We start from the raw sequence: 17125 nt of genomic DNA, 5'->3' as shown, positions 1-17125 counted from the left end.
ATACATGTACCTGTTTTCTAATTATTACATGTAATAACTTCACAATCATTTCTCTCAAATCAAATGAATCTTAATTCCATGATGAATATTGAAAAATTGTTTTTTGTTATGATATAAAACAATATGTCAATAACAAAAACAGCATTAAACAATACATTCTGTGATAATCAATTAAAATATTTTGCTGAACTGCTGATCTTTAGAGCTGAAAAAAGGCTTTTCTATATGAAAATTGTATCGTTACCAGTATCTATATAAATAATAAATGAAATTTTTGTACATCATACATGTTTTCATTGACAATAACTTCAACTGCAGATTGATAATGACACCAATTTACAATTTTTCAGCAAGAAATTTTCTGTAGTGTTTCTTATAAAACAACTCTAGCTTTGGTAACATGCAACCACACCAGTAATCTCTCTCAACATTAATTTCTTCCAAAAAAATATCAACAAATGTGTATACAATAAAGAAACACTTCTCTTTTTTACACACATTAAGCTGCCCTTGCACCTGCATGTAATAATTATGACTCTGTTTCAAGTGCAATACACCATCATCATCCTCTTGCAAGAATGGGAAAAATTTATCTGCAGCAATCTTACAATCTCTACCCTTATATGGACATTTGATTTCAATAATCGCAATTTCTCCAATAATACCATCTGGCGAAGCAGCCAAATAATTATTCTCTAAATCTACAAAAAGGCCACAAGTCTTGACTTTAAAACCCGTTTTGTCTTGGAATACTTGTCTTGCCACAGCTTCATATTGTTGGCCATGTAGGACAGCGAGTGTTTTTAATTTAAGAGGTTTTAAGATGCTAGAACACAGCTTCAGTCTGTTGCGTCGATCGGTTGCAAATATCCCCAAACCTGGAAGCTGTCAAACGCCATTCTCTTTCACGGTGCCAAACTTTCGACAGGCTCTGTTTCCTCGTTCTGTGTTCAATGTGAGCGATGTCCCTATCTGATACCTGTACAAAAATTAAAAATTCTTTATACAGTATACCAAAGAATATCTTCAAATTCATCAAGATTCACCGAAACAATTTCTTCAGCTATTTTACAAAATATTTTATTTACCGGGTATATTAATATACCTTTTAAGCTGCATCTATCCAATATTCGGTGAATGGCAGGTCCAAGTAATCATGGTCTAATACTGCAATGTTGATAAATGCCTTGGGCTTTATGTACTTGAAAGCCAAATCTGCAGATGTTGCAGCACAGTAGTTGGTTACAATGTTGATCACGTAATCATTGTATCCAGCTATTCCTCTGTATTTCTGAGGCCTAGGGTCACTAAGATCTGGATTATATCGACAAGGCATGTCTTCAGCTTTTATGGGGGAGCCTGTAAAATTCAAAGGTTTAAAATAAGTTGGATGTTATTTTTTTTTAAGAAAACGACACTAGCAAATTCCATTTTATTCTATTTTAGTTTATCAAATATATACTCCTGTAGTGTTTTTCTTTACAAAGTCATATACTGAATATAAGTACTTGTGTAATTTAATATTTGCATAAATGTATTCATATAAAACTTTTTATTAATTTTATTTTCATGGTTTACTATAATCTACATTGCTTGGAAATTTTGGATCACATGTATCAATCAACAAAGTTTAATACTGAACACAAAAATATTTTGCATGCATGCGAAATAATCCTTCAAACCTTCGAAAACAACTCAACAAACTGTAAATTTATGAATTCATCTGTAGATCATGCAACTTAAAAAAAATGTGATACAGGCCTCAGAGTTAAAGTTGTATATATATGTTTATGTTTTAATGGTATCATCATCATCCAAACATTATATTGAAAATCTTTTTGTATCCCTGAAACTTGTGTAAAAAAACTAAAAACCTCAAATATTTTACATCCATATTGTCAAATTCACAAAAAAAAAAGAAAGAAGAAACATTTTTTAACACAGTTAGCTCAACTTTAAAAGACATTTTTGGTTTATGAAAAGTCTTAAGATTTTCTGTACATCCCCTAGGAATGGCTATTATATGTGTTTCCCGAAATTTCACCAAGAGCAAAACAACAGCAGCTACATGTTTACAGGTTCCATTGGGGCCCTTCCCAGCAGGGCATTCACAATCTGAATTTTTAATTTCATCTGTTTTTCTGTCAATTCTTACACGATAATTGTAAGACACCTGTTAAATATAGCCATATATTTTCATCCACGTAAGAACTAATTTTGACTGGCTCTACATTTACGCTATAAACACACATTGATTTCTATTTTAAATTTGTTATTGTTCATTTATTAAATAAAAAACTACCTTTTTCTTCATTGCAGCTCTGACAAATCCTGTAAGGAAAAAGTCCTCATCTTGACAGTTAATGCTCAGTGCTTCAACTCTCTCTGACTCCAGCAGTAATTTTCCTTTCACAATGGCCTTTGTATTGCCCATCATTTGTCTGTCGACTGCTTGTCTATATTTAAAATATCCTAAGATTTCCAAAAGAAAAATATGAATTTTACTCCTGCATGCTGATATATTTATTTCTGATATAAATTTAATTTTCATGACTGGTACATTTCATATGTGACATACAAAAGTTACACATTTCAAATACAAACTTAACTACCTAAGCGAGTTTCCCTTGATATCCAAATTCATAGTAATATTACCTTCGATATGGGCTTCTGTTATGTGTGGCAAAATGTCATAATGGCCCGATGTCATTTGTTTATACCCAGTAGTTGGCCATTCTACATCCCTTTCTGCTGGCAGTTCAATAACGGGACCGCTAAAGTTGAAATTCCGTTCGTATGCTTCCAACCTGCGTGAAATACAGGCCTATGTAATATGTTTTGAAGGCATGTTCAACATTGTTGTGAAACGGAAATTGGTTTTGTGATTCAGTTTCGTATAAAACGTTAGACCTATGATTTCGTCTAATTTCTTAAACACTAAAAAATATTAATTTTACAATCATTTAAGTAGTTTGTAGCTGCCTATGTACTGGGACTGACTGCACTGAGGTAACACATGCCGTGTTACAGAATCTCAGGATACCTCTCTGGTGACAAGCTTGTTGAGGCTTGACTGTCTTTTCTCTTGAACTTGTGATAAGACTGAATAAGGCACATAGTTTCGGGGAATATGCAGTGAGGGGTCACCAATATTAGCTATAATACGTAAGACCTGTATAAGGCAGTAGGCTGATGGAGAGAGAGGTGGCATACCACAGAAGTGGGGGAAGTGCCAAGATGCAGCAGTACATTTAGAGTGGCAGGACCAGAGAAATTCATTGCGGGAGACATCCGTTGACCACAGTTAGTGGTTGTCCAATCAAGAAGAAACCCATTGTATTTGTATATATTTGATTATAATTGTATTGGTCAACAGAAATCTGAGTTAACAGGTTAACGAACCTCGGTGATACAAGACAAATCACCACACTCCCAAGCTCGGCCGCGTTGCACGTTACAGTTGTCATTTCACTACGTAGCACCACATGACTCTGAATACCGTTATAATACAAGTTATATAAGGATTACTTCAATGAATAATGTTTGCATGTAATAAAATAAATGTTTTCTTACCTTTCTATGAGATCGGTTTTCCTTCCCGTAGTTACCGCGCCGCGTAATATTAATTCTTTTTTCAGTTTCGGCACTGTGTACGAAGCGTACGCCATGTTTGGTCGTTTCCCATCAATTTGTGGTACCCATTGATTCGTGGTATTTTCTTTTTCCGTCATTGCGCACGCGCAATGCACTATTCCAGAAATTTATTTTGAGAAATCGAAAGTAGAGTTCCTGATGTAAACAAAGGGGCATAATTCAACTAAAAAGACGGAAAATTCGGTAGGTAATGCAAAAATATACAAATTATGCTGATATCCATTTTGTACGCTTTTGGGTGACATACCTGTTTTCCTAAAAATAGCTAAACGGGTACGAAATAGTAGGTAAATTGATTACAAATGAATTTCCAGATGTTGTCTGCATGATTGACTGTCTATATCACGTGATGTTGCTGGGCATTGAATAAAGTATGGAAAGTTGCTAGTGTAATGTTTTTGTTTATATATGTAAATATGCTACAGTTGTTAATGAAATAGGAATATTATTTTTGTTTATTTGATAAGCCCTAAACATGGTACCTGATTAGTGCCCTTATCTTGGAAGTCTAATTAGTGTCCTAATTAATATGGCGCTTATCAGATGCTAAATGTATCCAGTGTCTTGACACCTAACAATGGTGCAGAGGCCCTAACACTTGGAGCCGATTGCCCTAATAGGTGCCCTAATGATGGAGCCGATTGCCCTAAGAGGGTGCCCTAATGATGGAGCCTAACGTCCTAACAGGTGCCCTAACGATGGAGCCTAACGCCCTAACTAGGTGCCCTAAATCACGTTAGGTGTCAGACAGGGTATATAAGGAGAGAGAGTTAGTGAGCAGATATACATAGCTTGGATTTGATTTGTGAAACTACTCTTGGATATTGTTAATACACTCGTTGAAACAAACTTTGTCGTTGTTCTTATGTTAGATCTATAAAGATCTAAAATTCCTATCTTCTACACGGGATCCACAATATTTTGTGACGCGGGTAGAAACCAACACCCCATAGAGAAAAAAACGTTACAATTGGTGGCAGCGGTGGGATCCAAAGAAGTTATTCTACGTGTAACACAGGAACGAGACAACACAGAGTTTGAGATGGAGACACCCATCGTAAGGAGGAGAATTACGCCTAGAAAGGTAGGACAGTACTTCACCAGTCCAGCTCCTCTGAATGACTCTTGAATAGAGGTCGATAGGGGGTGTAGAACAAGTTTGCAGCCCACAAGTCGAGTAATGCCAGACAGTCCTAACTTTCAGGAGTTCGGGCAAAGCTCGCAGGGCCTTTCTGTTCAAAATGAGTACAATCCAAGGCCAAGCTTAAAGAAAATCCTATTTATTTGGGTACTCTTTGCTTTGATGGGATGCTCCCTGATGGTGATGACCTGGATCTATTTTCCAGAAAACGAGATCGTGCAGGAATCTCAAGAAAATGCAGTAATTTCTCTAGTATCGATAACGAGCATGTTATTGCTTGCTATGATAATCAGAGTATTATGGAAGTATGGAGGATCAGGTCTGATGAATGCCAGTAAGGAAAGGGAAATTTCTTTGATACCCAGTGAACACCCTATACTGGTGGTAGTGCACCTAACGCCCCTAAAGGTACCTATCAGGAACCTAAAGATTTTGGGCCATCTGGATGCACCACCCCTTATTTGGGTTATCAGTCTCCTCATGGAATGGGGTACAATTTTGAATATCCCATGGCAGAAGGGACATCTAGAAACAGTCTTATGACACCAAATGCTGGTCAACGAACCAATGAATATCCAGTAAGGAGGACGTTCTCTGGGGTCAACAATGATGTGTTGGATGATTTTTTGCAGTATTTTGAAAATATTGCAGAACTAAACTCATGGAGACCCGAGAAATCCCGCAGAGTGTTGCTAAGCACTTTGCGAGGACAGGCCGAGAGCTATGCGTATGGAATGCCCTTTACTGTACAAAAAGATTATGAGCATCTTAAGGATAAAATGAATCAAAGATTCGGGCATTCTGCAATGAAAGAAAGATATATTGCAGATGTCAAATTAAGGAAGAGACGACCTGGTGAGTCCTTGCGAGATTTTGGGCAGGCCATCGAAGATCTTTACCGAAGAGCCTATCCAGGAAATCCAGATTTAGTGGAAGACAATGCAATACAGTCCTTCTTAGATAAATGTGGACAATCTGAGGATTTTCGACTCGCAGTGAAACGGACCAGACCCAGGACACTCCAAGAAGCAGTTCTTAATGCAATGCAAGAAGAGTGCTTGCGAATTGGGGAAAAAGAATTGCCAAAGGAGACAAAACCAGGCTATAGGCCTGTGTATGAGATTCAAGATGGGGAATGGAATAATGAAATAGCAGCTGCGGATACTGCCAAACCTCCAAGCTCGGGTGATGGATTCAACAGTATCTATAAAAATATGAGAACCCCAAGTACATGTACCAGTACAGGACCAAGGAGGAGGGGACGCCCTTACAACCCATGGTACCAGAGAGAAGGAGGAAGACTTCAACAAAGTAACAGTTCTCGAGACCATAATTGTGTTGAAAAGAGAACTCTCAGGAATTATTTAAACTAAAGATGACTGATGCCAGAGGCCAGGTGTCAGTCGGTTCAAGACGGCCTAAATACAAGGGGAGAAAACCCAAAACAGAAGTTGGAAAAGGAAGTGCTTAAAATACGGCGGGAGAAATCTGAAGACCAAAAACCGTGTAAACTACATGGACTTTTGATTTAGTCTAGAGACATTTTTTATTTGATATAATTTTGTTGTTTTACTTTTTGTCTTTTTATTGATTGTTTGGCTTCTGTCTAATTTTATTTTACATATGATTTATGTTCATGTTTTAAATATTAATGACAATGGAAGTCATGTTTCAAAAGGAGGACCATTGTAATGTTTTTGTTTATATATGTAAATATGCTACAGTTGTTAATGAAATAGGAATATTATTTTTGTTTATTTGATAAGCCCTAAACATGGTACCTGATTAGTGCCCTTATCTTGGAAGTCTAATTAGTGTCCTAATTAATATGGCGCTTATCAGATGCTAAATGTATCCAGTGTCTTGACACCTAACAATGGTGCAGAGGCCCTAACACTTGGAGCCGATTGCCCTAATAGGTGCCCTAATGATGGAGCCGATTGCCCTAAGAGGGTGCCCTAATGATGGAGCCTAACGTCCTAACAGGTGCCCTAACGATGGAGCCTAACGCCCTAACTAGGTGCCCTAAATCACGTTAGGTGTCAGACAGGGTATATAAGGAGAGAGAGTTAGTGAGCAGATATACATAGCTTGGATTTGATTTGTGAAACTACTTTTGGATATTGTTAATACACTCGTTGAAACAAACTTTGTCGTTGTTCTTATGTTAGATCTATAAAGATCTAAAATTCCTATCTTCTACACGGGATCCACAATATTTTGTGACGCGGGTAGAAACCAACACCCCATAGAGAGAAAAACGTTACACTAGTGTTAAAAATCAGTGTGTTTTTTTATTCATCATAACCAGCAGCCAAATAACAAGTGCTGTAAAAACTAAAAGATACTCGTCCTTCAAATTAAATTATTTTTCTCTCTTTTTGCATCAGGAATTAAAATACAAATAAATTCCGTATTAAATCCAATTTTAACTTTATAAATATTAATTCAAATATTTAACTGCTAATTATAAATTTAAAAAAATCTTTTCAAAACATTTTTTGCAATGCGGGTTATGTATTTTTTCTGCAATTATCTTTAGAAAAATTATATAAAGGTATTTGCAATCAACTAAATAATTTATGGAATAAAATTGTTATCTTTTTTATTAAGTAATTGTGCCCGAAATAACACACCATACCAATAACTCAGCTTTTGATGACGTATCACGAATCAATGAGACGCTTGATTTTTCTACAGTGGTGTAAACACTACACATTTTAAGGTGAATTTTGACACAGATAAGTGATGAAATTACACCAAATTTTTACTAAGCAAGAGATTAGATCTTACTATTATTAAATCACAATAAAATTAAGCTCAAAGTTTTGTTAATCGATTTTATTTGATTACGAATCGGTAAGCCTCCATATACGTCTCTGGTACCACGAATCCATGAGATACCAGGCTTTATCTAGAATACCTCATAGTACACCAGCGCCTCTAGCGGCGCAAGGTGGAGATAAGCCGTTGGCGGACCCCTTTCCGTCAACTTTCAGTGACATTTCCATCAACTTTCAGCGACCTTTCCGTTGACTTTCAGTGACCTTCTTTCTGTCGTCTTTCAGTGACTTTTCCGCCACCTTTAAGTGATGTTTTTAATCAACTTAGCGGGGTTTTTTTCACAAGCTTACTAGTTAATGATAAGATATTTTTCCTTAACAATATTTTGAATGAATTCATTAATTTGAGGTTTAATTGTCTTTAAAGTGTTTACTAATTAAAATTCTTAACTATGATTATAGATACAAAAATATAAATAAATAATTATTATAATCTTATTTTTTTTTAATGATACAAATTCAAAATGTATTTTTTAATTTTCTTATTTGACTTTAAAAAATTGCTTCGTGATTAAAAATATCGGTTGATCCGATGGTCGAATACAAATTTAATTAAATGTCGTGAAGTTTGTCTTATTTTCTCTTTCTGTAAATATCTAAATCGGTGATAAATATTCAATTAAATAGGCTATTAAATGTATAAGCAATCAGTCAATCTGAAAAAAAATTTAAGGTTTTAGTCAAAGTGCTCTTCGATATAAACAAGAAAATAAAACATTATTTTTGAAACATATATTTACAGCTCAAATTTACTAGTAGAATTCATTATTCTTATGTCAATCTAACACATTCTATCGTGCTTATGTATTTTTCATGGAATTATGTTTTATTGAACAATTATGCCTGATTATTAATTATTTTGCACCTTTTCTATTATAAATTTTGTCAAAACCGCGGGATAGTTTAGCTTTTGAGAGGCATCGTTTTAAAATCATTTTACATGAATTATACATGCCTCTTAAATGAAATTGTTTTAAAATTATTTTACTACTTTTCTAGATAGATAATTTACAACGATCTCATATCTTTGACACAGGAACAGGTGCCCGTCACTGATATTTGTCATAATCCCGATCAGAGATGTGTAATTAATCAGCCTGTCCCCAAAACCCGCGCAATTAACATAGAATATACAAAACAAGATATATACACATCGCAGCTTCTCGATACAACAGGTGATTCAAGTGTACCATCGATTTCTACATCTTTATTGATTTTAATTCATTATTAATCAGGAAGAAGTCGTAGAGTAATTGATAAGGTGACAGACTCTCGAAATTAGACAAATTCAATGCTTTTACACCAGGAAAAAGTGATATAGAATTTAATGTTAAAAAATAAGCTGATAACTAGTATTCAATAAAAAGATGCGACTGATTGTTAACAGAAAGGTCACTGAAATGTATGTGCCATTCAGTCGACTGAATGGTAATTGAATGATCACGGAAAAGTCACGGGAAAGGTACTTTTAGTGACCTTTCAGTGACCATTCAGTGGGCATTCAGTTACCATTCCGTCGACTGAATGGTGTAATTTCATCCTGTGTTATCTTTTTTTTCAGATGAAGTAGCAAAGTTTAAAAATGAAGCTATTCCATACAATGTTAAAGGTAATTTTTACAAGCAAATACAATGTGTAAGTGTTATACCTGGTATTGTGCTCTTTTTATGTCAAAGGTTTGGATTATTCTTATTTATTACATACTTAGTGATAAATACAGGATTTTGCATAAGTGATATGCCTGAATTCATAATGGTCATATTAGCCCTGTAGTGTTAATATGGATTTACAGGGCTGATACGGATCAGTGCCAAACCCCTAGTAAATTAAACCTCAAAAACAGCACTTGTAATCATACTAATATTTTTTTTTTGATTGGGGGGGGGGGGGTTACATATTCTCTCAATTTTAAATTTTTGAATGTAAGAATAATCTATTTTAAAAAATTAAAGATTATTTTCAAATTACAGATCGGATACATCTGAAATAGAAGAACTAACAAACACAAACTGTATAAGACAATAGACCGTGTAAGAACTGCGTACATGATTATTTACTTATTTTCTTTTCAACCTAATGAATATTGTATTTTATCACTAAGTATGTAATAAACATAATAAAACATACCCCTTTCCACATCACATCCTGTATCAACTCTCGCCTTCGGCCCTCTGGCTGATATTAGTGTCTCTGGCTGATACATGATGTAATATGGAAAAGGGTATGTATTATTTTCTATGTAAATTATTGACACTGTTATATTTATGAACAGTTAGAACAAGAAATAAAATATCTGGAGATAGCGAACAGTAGTCCAGCTAAAAAGTTCACAAAATAAAATATGAGCATAGCAAACACGTACCTCCAAACATCAAAACTGGGATCAGGTCCCACAAAGGAGTAAGCATTCCCTGTCAACAGTTCACAACCGCTGTGTGCTCCTTGTTATGATCGAGATATAACGGAAAAATCTGTCGGCAATTCGGTGTATAAATAATGGACTAACAAGTAGTATGAAAAACGTCATTCAGCATTTGACTGAATGGTAAATTGTATTTGATGACAAAATCATTGTATCGACCATCGAATTTACGGATTGATGACTTTAAACGAGACTGTTGATATACTTGTTTCCTCAAATTGCTTATCAATAATTTGCCTTGTTTTAGAAAGTGTTGAAACGTAGAGCATATTCTTTATATTTTATATTTATTTCTTTCAACACGACTTTCGTTTCCAAAAAAAAATGTTTGATATTTATTTGCAATTCTCATTTGTCAAAATTGATTTCTATTGAAAATACTATAGTACATGGTCTTCTATATGTAGCTCTTCACGAAAACGATATCATACAGTGGAAAAAAGAGGATATGGTATACTTTGAAACACACAACTTCTGCGCAATGCTGCAAAAAGTGAAGAAAAATTCTCATGTGACGTTTATTGGAGTCCCTGGATCTGGAAAAACGGCAACAGCACATCACATTGCCCTGATGTTACAACAGGAAGGATATGGGATTGTACCAATCAAAGACATCAGAAAGATAGAGGACTATTGTGATCCCAATAATCCACAGGTTTTTGTTATAGATGATGTGGTAGGTGTATTTGGACTTCAAGAAGTAAAAATGAACCTTTTGCTTGATTACCAAGATAGAATCATGAAGCCCACAATGCCAAAATCAAAAACCCTCATGACATGTAGAGAAGCAGTATTTAAAAAAGCAATTGAGTCAAATTCATTTTTTAAAGACAAAAATACTATTGTTTTCTTACATAGTGAAGCTTTTGCATTAACTATCGATGACAAAAAAGAAATACTCAAAAACTACCACATTGAAGAACAGTTGATGTCTCCTGCAAGTTTGACATCAGCATCAAAAATGTTTCCTTATCTTTGTAAGCTGTTTTCAACAGAAAAGAAATTCCAGTTCCATGGTTATGTATTTTTTCACAATCCAGTTCCATGCATCTTGAAGGAACTTGAGGAATTAGAAAATCAAAACAAAATTCACTATGTTTCTTTAGTGTTATGCATGATGAACGAAAACGAATTATCTGAGAAAATTCTAGAGGAAAGGGAAAATGAAGGAAACTTCAATGAAATCAAATTAACGGTTCTTCGAAAATGTAAAGTCAGTAGACAAACTGATAATTTCAAATTTGTTGATGCAATGTCAGAAATGGAGGGGACCTACACAAAGTTTTGTGGAACTCATTATAGCTTCATTCACGATTCTATGTTTGAAATTGTTGCATATCATTTTGGTTGTAAGTTTCCAGAAGTCATTGTGCAATTTATGAGCAGTAGCTATATTGCAAACTATGTCCGACTTCATAGATTTCAAACAGAAAAATCAGAATATAAAGTTATTCATCCGAGTGAGAATATTGGAAACAGTGTTGAATGTATGTTAGAAGGGAATGAAGTGTGCATTTATGAAAGAATACCGGAGGACAAAAACGTTACATTCAATGTCGGGCCATTTGATCTTTGTATAAAGATAAGACAGGATCTTTATCCAATGTTAGCTGAGCGTTTGTATAGAGATATAGAAAAAATGGAACTGCATGATGTTTTTATGAATAATGTTTTAAAACAACCTGAGGTTTGTGAGGCTTTCATTGAGGTGTTAAAGACGAAGTCGTATACAGAGTTGAAGTCTTTATTTCTATCTGTCCAGAAAGACGTGCCTAAGGTGGTGAGTAAAGGAGAACGTGTAACAGAGGAGAGTGAGAAGGAGGATAAGTGGAGCAGAGAGTGGAAAAGACAAAGAGTGCTGACGAATACGTGGAGGGAACCAGAGATAGTTTTTGGTGTCAGGGTTATTAGTTGGGTGGTTTACTATGGACACAGTCAGATCCTAAAGTGTATTTTAGAACAAATTGAAGTAAACAAGGAACCACAATCCGAACTATTTAATGGGAACTGTTTTAACCCTAATTTCAGGTATATGACAGGAAAGGGGAGGCTCAGTCGACATATTCATGAGCAATACCGCCTTTTACTACTAAGTTGTTACGGTGGTGATTTAGAGACCGTTAAGGTATTACTGAAATATGTTAAAAGACATTTAATGAACGAAATACTCAGAGATTTTGACGATAATTATGTGTGGCATGACACTCCACTGACAGCAGCATGTGAGAATGGATATATGAGTATAGTAAAGGAGCTGCTGGAGGCAGGGGCTGGTGTCAATCTTCAGGGTGAAGATGATACACCACTGATAGCTGCATGCAAAAATGGACATTTGAATATAATGAAAGAGCTACTAGAGGCGAAGGCTGAAGTAAATCTTCAAGGGGAGGGTTATACACCGATGGCAGCAGCATGTGCACGTGGACATTTGAATGTAGTGAAGGAGCTTCTATGTGCAGGTGCTGATTTTAATGCAGGAGACGACTATTCTACCCCACTTGAAACAGCATGCATGAATGGACATATTAATATAGCTATAGAACTGCTTGAGGGAGGTGCTGATATCAATTTACATCGTCAAAAAAATACACTTTTTGAGGTAGCATGCGCGGTTGGTCAAACAAATTTAGTGAAGAAACTGCTAGAAGCGGGGGCTTATGTTAATCTACAAGATACGCATAATACTTCACTTATAGCAGCATGTAGAGTTGGACACAGCACTCTTGTGAAGGAGTTCCTAAAGGGGGGAGCTGATGTCAATGCGCATGGTAATCATAATACACCACTGACAGCAGCATGTGAAGGTGGACATTTGAGTATTGTTATAAAACTCCTAGATGCAAAGGCTGATGTTAATTTGCAAGGTTACAATAAAACCCCATTGATAATAGCAAGTGAGAATGGACATCTGGGGGTATTAATGGAACTGTTAAAGGCCGGGGCTGATATCAATGCACAATGTGAGGAACAAAGTGCACTGACAGCAGCATGCAAGAGTGGACATATAGAAATAGTAAAGAAGCTTATGAAAGAAGGGGCTAATATCAATCTACAATGCCTAGGTAAAACCCCATTGATAGCTGCATGTAAATCTGGACACTTGGCTGTCGTGAAGGAATTACTAGATACAGGGGCTAATGTTAATCAAGGAGATGATATAAATTCACCATTGAACGCAGCATGTGAGGGTGGAAATCTAACTGTAGTAAAGGTTCTGCTAGAGGTAGGTGCCAATGTAAATTCAAAAGATTATACTATTGCACCATTGGCGGTGGCATGTAGGGTTGGACATCTGTGCGTAGTGAGAGAACTTTTTAAAGCTGATGCAGAAGTTAATCCTAAGGGTCATTCCAATACACCACTGACTGAGGCATGTTTGTATGGACATCTGAGTATAGTAAATGAATTACTCAAAGCTAAGGCTGATGTTAATCTGCCAGATCAATTTAATACACCACTGACAGCAGCATGTAGGCGTGGAAATTTGTGTATAATAAAGAACCTGATAAAGATGGGGGCTAACGTAAATCTAGACGAAAACAAATCACCACTGACAGAAGCATTTGAATATGGACGTATAAGTGTAATAAATAATCTGCTAGAGGACGAGGCTAATGTCATTCCACAAAAACAATATGAAACCCCATTGAGAGCAGCATGTGCGAATGGACATTTGTGTGTAGTGAAGGAGCTGATAGAGGCTGGCGCTAAAGTTAATCTACAAAATCATTTCACAACACCATTGACAGCAACATGTGAGGATGGACATCTGAATATAGTTAAAGAACTTCTGAAGGCAAGAGCAGCTATCAATCCACGTGGTCATTATTATACCCCTTTGACAGCAGCCTGTGAAGGTGGACACTTGTTTGTAACAAGAACGCTATTGGAGGCTGGGGCTAATATTAATCTACAAGATGAATTTAATACGCCACTAACAGCGGCTTGTAGGAACCGACACTTCCTTGTAGTAAAAGAGCTTTTGCAATGGGGGGCAAATTTCAATTTATCATCAAAATATTTTACACCAATCATAGCAGCATGTGAGGGTGGACATAGAAGAATAGTCAAGGAGTTGATCGATGCTGGAGTGTGTGTCAATCGAAAGGGTGAAAGTGATTCCCCACTAACAACTGCATGTCATAATGGGCATATGGCTGTAGTGAATGAGCTTCTAGAGGCCGGAGCGGAAGTTAATCGAAAAGGGAAAGATGAGACACCACTAACAGCAGCATGCAAGGGTGGATACCTACGTATAATAGAGAAGCTGATAGAAGAGGGGGCTGATATAAACCCACAAGGGTGCCATATTTCTCCACTAGCAGCTGCATGTGAAAAAGGACATATGCGTGTAGTAAAAGAATTGATAGACATAGGGGCTGATATCAATCTGATAAGTAAATGCAACACACCACTATCATCGGCATGTATAGGTGGACATATGTGTGTAGTGAAAGAACTACTTGAGGCGGGAGCTGATGTCAATCTAGAAAGTGAATCCGATACTCCTTTGACAGCAGCATGTGACGGTGGACATTTAAATGTAGTGATGGAGGTCCTTGGTGCAGGAGCTGATGTCAACCTACAAGATAAATTTAAAACTCCTCTAACAACAGCGTGCATAAAGGGAAACCTGGCTGTAGTAAAGGAGCTTCTTAAGGCAGGAGCTGTTGTCAATCTACAAGATATACATGATACACCACTGACGGCAGCATGTAAGGATGGACATTTAGATGTTGTAAAGGAGTTGATAGAGGCAGGGGCTGATGTCAATAAACAAGATTGTTTTGGAAACACTCCTCTTCACGTAATAATTTTACATCACACAAAGCTTGCTGTTCCTGCAGTTTTGATTCTGAACAAGTATGGTGCAGACTCCACAATCTGTAATAAAGAGAGTATGTCATCATTGTATGTTGCATTAATAGAAAACAAAGTGGACGTTGTAAAACAATTACTAGAAATAGAAAGAGAAGCTCAGCTGAATAAATTAAAGTTACATTTCTTTAACTGTTTGATTAACATAAGACACGGTGGCGTGATTTCTAATAGCAAAGATGATGTGGTGATAGCACAGCGACATGTTTGGCGTATAGAAGAATTTGGAAATTTATATGACATAATCTTTAAAAGTGAGTGCATTGTTCTGAAACATTTATTGGAAATAGGACTGGATGTCAATCAGTTGGTTCAGTTGTATGATGACTTTAACTATGAGTCTGATGTGAGACCTCTGCTGTTTTTTCTTATTGATGAGATGGTGATAGTCAAGGACAAAGTAGAGAAGGTGAAAATTCTTCTTAATGCCGGGGTAGACGTAAATATCAGGGTGATGCACACAATGTGTAATTCTGAGCTATATGTTGAAGAAGATGATGTCCTTGATTGGTTTAGTGATGAAGATGGAGATGAAGACCATGCTGATGTGTTGGATAGAGAGGGTTTGTCTGTGCTAGAGAGAACACGCCGAATGGTAAAGAAGTTTAGTTATAACAAGTACAGGTATGATGAGAGTACAGCGTCTGAGTACAAGATAGTGCTGAATGAAATTAAAAAGCATGTGAGACGATACTCTGTCTGAAAACTAAATAGTTTACAGAAGTTTAACTAGTCTAGCGGGTAATTGATATACAAATTGTATTTAATAAAATTTAAATTAGATTATATATAGTCTCAACTTTTGTGTATTTCTTTCTATAGTTTATGTACAAATAATTATCAAATCTGAATGAATTTTTCATAGTCTCGAGCCTTTGTCCGGAGTCCGTATCTCTCCTACCTGTGACTGCTTGGTCAAAAAATCTTTCGTAATCTTGAATATTTACGCCTTTGTGTTGTGACACCATGATTAGCCAATGCCAATATTTGCTTCCATCGCCATTGCAATCAACAATTAAAATTAACACTAAACAAGATATATTTCGTATAATGCGATTGGATATTGAAAGGTTTATTATCCAAGTATGATTTAATCTCATAGGTCATTTTTTAATGAGCAAAATTTCTTTCATTTTTTATAATTTTTATAAAAATTTTGTTTTTCATCACATTTATTCATTAAATACTATTGTATCTTTGAAATGTATCTACTTTTGTTATATTCTGCGATTGGATATTGAAAGGTCGACAAAGTTCATTATCCGAGTATGATTTACTCAAATAGGTTAATCTTTTAATGAGCAACGAAAAATTCTCGTCTCATTTTTAGATTTTGTATATACAATTTTGCTTTTCGTCACAATTATTTTATTAAATACTGTTAAATCTTTGAAACATTTTCTTATGTTCTAAAACTAGACCATGAGTTTATTCTATAGACTTCTAGTATAAAGAATCTATGAAAATGTTTTATAATTATCGCTTGCAAATGTTTCTCTGCAAAATACATCTATGTAATTGTTTTATTCTGTGTTTTACATGTTTCATTGTTATTATAATATGAAAGTAATTTATGAATATGTTATGTATCGTTGTGTGGAGCATTCCGTTTATACTTCTTGTTAATATGGAATGGATATATTAAAACTTATTTTTATTTTGGACGAAGATAAAGAATTATGAGTATATTATATAATGTTGTTATTAATAATTCATGAATACTTAACAAGAAATTATTCATTTACAGTTCATGAATAGCAAATTGGCGTCAATAACAACGAAAAAACTAGAGGTACTGTGAGCAATAAGCTCACTTAATAATACCCCCCGCCTTCCATATTGTCCATGTTTTGCTATTGTTTTACGGTAATGTGTAAAGAGGAATAACTCTGTCTTATCAAAGAACTATATGCGGTATATTGCATATATACTAGTCAAAATTTCTAAGTCCCCAGACAAGTTTTTGCTTTACACCGCTCTTATATTGAATTATTTTAACAGTATAATTTAATAAGTATACAGGATAATAAACTAGCAAAACAATTTTTCTCACTTGATTTTATTGAAGCGCTTTAACACAATATGCAGAAACGTTAAGGCACACTAGAATTAAAAATTCACAACGTTTAATACTGCATTATTCTCCATTCAAACGAATTCACAGCAAGACAACCGTTCCTCAAAGAG

The 17125-nt window shown here is 35.4% G+C and overlaps 2 protein-coding genes across 2 annotated transcripts; one reads left to right on the top strand and one right to left on the bottom strand.

Moving 5' to 3' along the window:
- Positions 1 to 877: 877 nt before the first annotated feature.
- LOC134260971 (uncharacterized) lies at positions 878 to 3668 on the bottom strand. Its single transcript, XM_062743475.1, has 4 exons — positions 3574 to 3668; positions 2656 to 2807; positions 2303 to 2472; positions 878 to 1359 (listed from the first exon to the last, which is right to left on the bottom strand). Exons 1-4 carry the CDS (start codon positions 3666 to 3668, stop codon positions 1348 to 1350), a joined length of 429 nt encoding a protein of 142 aa, XP_062599459.1. The 3' UTR covers positions 878 to 1347.
- A 6873-nt stretch (positions 3669 to 10541) lies between these two features.
- Positions 10542 to 15641, top strand: LOC134260966 (serine/threonine-protein phosphatase 6 regulatory ankyrin repeat subunit C-like). Its single transcript, XM_062743472.1, has one exon. The coding sequence runs from the start codon at positions 10542 to 10544 to the stop codon at positions 15639 to 15641; it is 5100 nt and encodes a 1699-aa protein (XP_062599456.1).
- The last annotated feature ends 1484 nt before the right edge of the window (positions 15642 to 17125 follow it).

The sequence above is a fragment of the Saccostrea cucullata genome, unplaced genomic scaffold (assembly GCF_032062105.1).
Source record: "Saccostrea cucullata isolate Sc308-1 unplaced genomic scaffold, CSIRO_AGI_Scuc_v1 ctg3156, whole genome shotgun sequence".
Lineage (NCBI taxonomy): Eukaryota > Metazoa > Mollusca > Bivalvia > Ostreida > Ostreidae > Saccostrea > Saccostrea cuccullata.
Note: the sequence above shows the minus strand (reverse complement) of the source record. Positions and strands in the feature narration are given on the sequence as shown.